Source organism: Bidens hawaiensis, unplaced genomic scaffold (genome assembly GCF_021521415.1).
Source record: "Bidens hawaiensis isolate Kalapana, Puna unplaced genomic scaffold, B.hawaiensis_p1.1 tig00041765_1, whole genome shotgun sequence".
Lineage (NCBI taxonomy): Eukaryota > Viridiplantae > Streptophyta > Magnoliopsida > Asterales > Asteraceae > Bidens > Bidens hawaiensis.
In genome coordinates, this window is record NW_027497403.1 from 21,420 (window position 1) to 27,068 (window position 5,649).

At 33.7% G+C, this 5,649-nt stretch overlaps 1 protein-coding gene across 1 annotated transcript; it reads right to left on the minus strand.

The window, feature by feature from the left end:
- Positions 1-214: 214 nt before the first annotated feature.
- LOC143593177 (sterol 3-beta-glucosyltransferase UGT80A2-like) lies at positions 215-5,029 on the minus strand. Its single transcript, XM_077072890.1, has 12 exons — positions 4,800-5,029; positions 4,616-4,727; positions 3,403-3,573; positions 3,160-3,223; positions 2,997-3,054; positions 2,725-2,902; positions 2,114-2,244; positions 1,728-1,830; positions 1,531-1,607; positions 738-785; positions 517-666; positions 215-434 (listed from the first exon to the last, which is right to left on the minus strand). Exons 1-12 carry the CDS (start codon positions 4,860-4,862, stop codon positions 261-263), a joined length of 1,329 nt encoding a protein of 442 aa, XP_076929005.1. The 5' UTR covers positions 4,863-5,029; the 3' UTR covers positions 215-260.
- Between the last annotated feature and the right edge of the window lie 620 nt (positions 5,030-5,649).

The window sequence follows — 5,649 nt, forward strand, 5'->3', positions numbered from 1 at the left end:
CAAAAAATTTAAGAAACCCATCTCATAGCTTGTTAAGCCTATGATCCTTGAAACTGACAATAAAAAACAATCTTAATTACTACTGATGGAAAGAAATCTGTTGCTGAAAACAAGTTATTCGATGGTCGATCTAACGCGAATCTTTATAACATATGTCAAAATACAAGAAACACTTCACATGAACAAAAAAAAAAAGAATGAAAGAACAGTTAGTTAAGTTTGGCATGAACAATTGTCACATAAGGCATGAAACCTGAATATCAGGTGCAACCCAGACACCGTCTCATTGAAAAGTGAGTTGGTGGTCGAGGCACCATATCATCCTCGGACTTGATTTTCCACCGACCATAATGCTTATGGAATGCATCCACCGCCCCTTTAACACCATCCTCGTCAGCCATGGCCTTTGCCAATTCAGTAGCACTTATTTTCACCTACAATTACATGAATTTACCGGTGCATTAATGGAACGAAAACATCATTAGCCAGTTTAATATTGAAGTTATATGAACTTACTTCCGGTTTTAACATGAAATTTATTGCAGAAACCAATTTCTTTAGCGAAAACTCCTCAACTGGAATTGGAGGGGGGCCCACTCCCCTGGCATGCACCTGCCTCCCCCAAAATGGTTGGTCTCCAAAGAAAGGAACAACAGTTGTTGGACACTGAAATTAATTCAAGATCATTAAAATTTAATAATAATAATTAAAATAATATACCCAAAAGAAAAGTTTACCGCAGCTTTAAGACCAGCAGCAGTTGTTCCAGCACCACCATGATGAACCTTCAAAAGTGAGAAATGAGGTGCTTTAGCTGGTATTAAAAGTGGTCTCCAATTACATATTACTTTAGATTTAGACAACTGTCATGAAATTGAAGTCGCTTCTTTGATTTTTGAATATAAAAGATATAATATTCTGTTGTTTTGATATTAATACACACTTTTCAGTTAAGGGAAATTTCGATAGGGTGTTGATCTCAATTCTCAAACGGATCAAATAAAAAAAAGTTAGCAATGAACGGGTCAATTTATGTTTCTTTTCAAAAATCAAAATTATTAAATGATGCATGTATTTGTAATCGTGATTAACATTAAATATAAACAATCTTTTTGAATATCGTTTATATTTCTTTTCAAAAATCAAAATTATTAAATGATGCATGTATTTGCAATCATTATTAACAGTAACTATTAACAACTTTTTTGTAATGCCTGACAAGTGTGTGGATCAAATACAAATGACTTTCAACATTAGAAGTATTTATGTTAACATTAGAGTAATTATTATTACACTATAACTTTTGAACTAGAGTAATTATTATTACACTATATTACTTTTTATAACATAATTACACTAGTTGAACACTGTAATTACACTGTGTTATTTGTATGTTTAGTTTTGATGTTTTTGACCTGTAGTAAAAATGACTCGACTCGCAATCTTGTCACTCCTAGAATATAGATATGATAATCAAATGTAAGCATTCTTGACTCTTCAAACTTATATCTTAAAGTAAAGAAGAATTACCACAGCAGCACATTGTAGGAATAACCAATCGTGTGGAACATTATCCAGTAAGTAGACAAAATCCTTTGACTTTGCCACTGTAATTATAATATAAAACGGTCAGTATATTTGGAGATTAAAAGGCGCATGGAATTGGTTCTTCCGACCAATCGAGTGATCTCTAGTGGTAGAAAATTAAAAGAGTAATAACATATTACGGTTTCCCAAGCCACCCCAGCCTTTGTTAATGATACCCCGCTGTTTAGTAGTTTCCAACGCTTTAACTATTATCTCTGTCATTCCATCTGGATCTTGAACAGGCTGAGTCATCCAAACAGAAAAAAAGTCAATACAGGTCGAAACGGGTGGTCAATGTGTGGAAATTGGAATATCATTTTAGTTTTACAACTAGGGATTCCCTTCTGTGTATGCTATATTTTTGTGTTTATTCCTTGCTTACTTAAAAAGATTCACAGTCAATCAGTGTTACTTTGAGTTCAGGACTGATGCAAAATTACTTCTTTGTAGTTGCACTATTTAGAGGAAAAGTAACTAATTATTGCAGTGAAATGAAGTAAATCCAATGTAGAGGAAAATAACTCACAAGGCTACCAAATCCAATGTAGATGGGCTTTTCACCCTTTTCAAGCCATTCCACTAGCGAATCCGGAGGAACATAACTTGATGCAAGGTCCAAGAAACAGAACCCTACCACGTCAATATGAGGACCCCAATCTATAAGAAATCAAGAATACAGAACATTAGTATACCATAAGCATGCATAGGCTCTATTGGCACGCCAATTGTGTTTCTAATTCTATTTTTCATTTTAAGAAACTATGTGGTCCACTTAATATTAAGAGGCTTTATGCTGCTAATATGATTATTGATTAAGGACTGAAATAGAACAGTTGGAAAAACAGACTAAACAGGTTTGGGTCAAAAGGGTAGTTTTGTCCAAAACTTAAAACTTTCTTTATATATGGGGTTGGTGTATCAAATATGATCACAAAAGTATTTTATTTCAGTAACGACTTAATAATATTATCACATGATTTCGATGTATTGTGCACTAAAAATACCCTTTGGGGTGTCACCAAACCCATTTAACCCACTGTCATTTAAGCTTCTTTGTTGTATTTCACGCATCGTTAAGGATCGAACGAAACTCCAATGGACCCATTCATAAGTGAGTGAGTATAAATATAAACAGACCTTTTGGCTTGGGGACAAGATGTGGACTCCAAATATAACCATATGGCAAATCATGGGGAGAATGATTTGAACCACTTAAATATGTCACAGGTCTTAGCTTCAGCTTTTTCTTTCTAAACTCGTTAATTATATCGCGCATCCCCATCCAAATTAACGCATCAACAATCTGATACGACAGCTGCAACAAGTCCCAAGGATCGTGTTATTAGTAAAAGGTCTTAACAGTGATAACAAGTATAGATAGTTGAAAATGAAACATTAAAGATACTTACTCTATTTGCAACAGGTTGCCTAACACGCGAAAGAGGATGTGGAAATTCGCTTGTAGGCCTTAAAATAATAAATAAATAAACATTAGTAAAAGAATGGGCCCCGCCCTAACTCAAAAACTGATACACTCATAAAACAATATAAGAAGCAACAGGATGTACATACGTCCATGGCATAGTGAAAAAGATGTGCAGTGGAACTTTAAGTGCCTCTGCAACATGGGTATGACCTGATCAACATAAGTTCACGTCATCCTTGGGACGTTAGTTAATAAATTGAATACTTGGAATCTTGAGGTCATATTGTTTTAGACAAACTAGAGATCAACAAATCAGGAAGTTTAAACTAAAACTGGTAATTAAATGAATTATGAGTTACAAGAAACAAGAAAGAAATAATGGGTCCTACCATATGCAGGTGGGTTAGCAATTATAGCATCTACATTGAATGGAACATTTGTATCCGGATCACGATTAATGCAAGCAGGAAGCAAAGAAAATACAATATCCTTTATCTGACTTCGCTGAATATGTATTTCAGAAGGTTCTGATGGCAAAAATCCTTTGTTCTTCACCATATCTACATAAGGGATACATATAGATACAAGTTACCTCATCATTACAAGAAATATAGACAGTGTTTGGGTGTGTGTTTTCCGTTTTAAAGTGATTATGTAATACTGTTCATTTCGAATCAAATAATCAACTATAATACAACGGGTGGTAGAAGATATTCTTTAAATGTGATTTAGATGTTTTAAGTTTTTTTAAGTTTTTATTGGCAAGGCAAAAAACAATTACACAAATTCTGACTATTTAATAAAGTCACAGCTAAAAAAGATCAAACTGACATTAAAGGATAATTTTGCGAAATAGGAGGAAAAATCTCGGGGTGCGCATAAAACCTAAACCGACACGTAACTAAAAAAACCGAACCCAAATAATAACAGACAATTTGGTTTTATGTTTTCTCAAGAATCGAACTTTCAGTTCGGTTTCGACGTGCAAGTAATAGAACCGAAAAAACAAAACTGAACTTATGGATTTTCTTTTTTATTTTGAAACTGTGAAGTAATGTATAAGAAACTAATAGTTAGTTTTACCCAAATATTTTAACCAAAACATATAATAATAAATTATTTATTAACTAACAAAAAGATTTAATCCCAAAGTTCAACCCAAATTCATTATTTTTGCCAATTTTTTTGGCCCAAAATTTTTATCCTAAATGGTGAAACCAAAAAAATCCGAAACCGAACACATGCGAAAACCAAAGAAACCAAAACCGAACGGTTTTCAAAAACTGAATTTGCGGTTTTTGGTTGGGTTTGAGCCCAAAACAACCCATGCACGCCCCTAGAAAAATGTCACAAAATTGATTTGAATGAAGGGGTAAATAAGTAATTTTACTTTAATAAAATAATTATTGTTACCGCGGTTACAAAGCCGATTATATATCAGATAATCACAAGGCAGAATATGTGATCCAAACACTAATAACTGCATATTGCTACTTAATATAGCAATAATCAGATAAATCAGTTTCAAAACACACATCCAAACAGCCCCTAAAATCCAAATTATATAATATAGAATATCACAAAGGTGTGTGGGTCCCTTACATCCAGCGAGGACTTTAGGATCACCACCTAGAGGGAAAAACTCCAGACCAGAAGTCTTGACAAACTCTTTGAAATTTGAATGAGTTGCTAATCTCACTCTATGACCATATTCCTGAAAAGGATAACACAAAATTTAATCATTCTTCAGTTACCTAATTAACATGAAGCATTTGGTTTCAGTTACCTGTAAACATTTTCCAATGGCAACAAATGGTTGTACATCTCCCCGTGTTCCAACAATAAGCATAACAATTTGCAATGGTGGGAATTCTTGAATAGTTGATGTATCAAAATCATGATCTTCAGTAGTAATAACTTTGGTACCCAAATCCAGGTTTTGTGGCTTAATTTCTTCCGGAATTTCAAATTGCACCGTACCATCAGCTTGTACACTAGCTAACCGATTCAACCACTTAAGCTGCAGAAAGTACGTGTTTCTTAAATTTTCAACGTGTTATGATTATGAAATAGTAATATTATTACAACACTTGAAACTTTATCAGATGCTCTTGCTGAATGAGTTTAACAAAAAACCATGAATGAGAGTTAAAAGATTACTCTTGGTATCCTGTTTCAGTTATCATCAAGATGGGTTTCCTACATTTTATTTTAACCCTCGGCAGATAGAAAATAATGAATAAGATGTGAGTGAGAGGAAATGAAAACCTTCTTTTTGGCAGGAACTTTAGTGTCGAAAAACTTAGCTCCGATGAATCCATGAATATTCCTCCCCCTCCCAGGCTGCGGCTTCACATTATTATTATTATTCTTATTAACAGACTCTGACATACGAAAGCAAGCAAGCTGTCTAAGTGAAAACTTAACAAATACAAATTATGGCAGCATATAAGACATTCAATCAAGTGAATATACAATAGAGGAAATAAAAGTGAAAAGGGTCGATTACACAAAACTAACTAACTAACTAATTAATTTGTTGATTTGGCCTCTAAGAATGATGAAAATGAAAGAAAAAGAAACCTGAAGATTGAGCGTGATCTTCGTCAGAGGCTATCTCAATGACATCATAATGA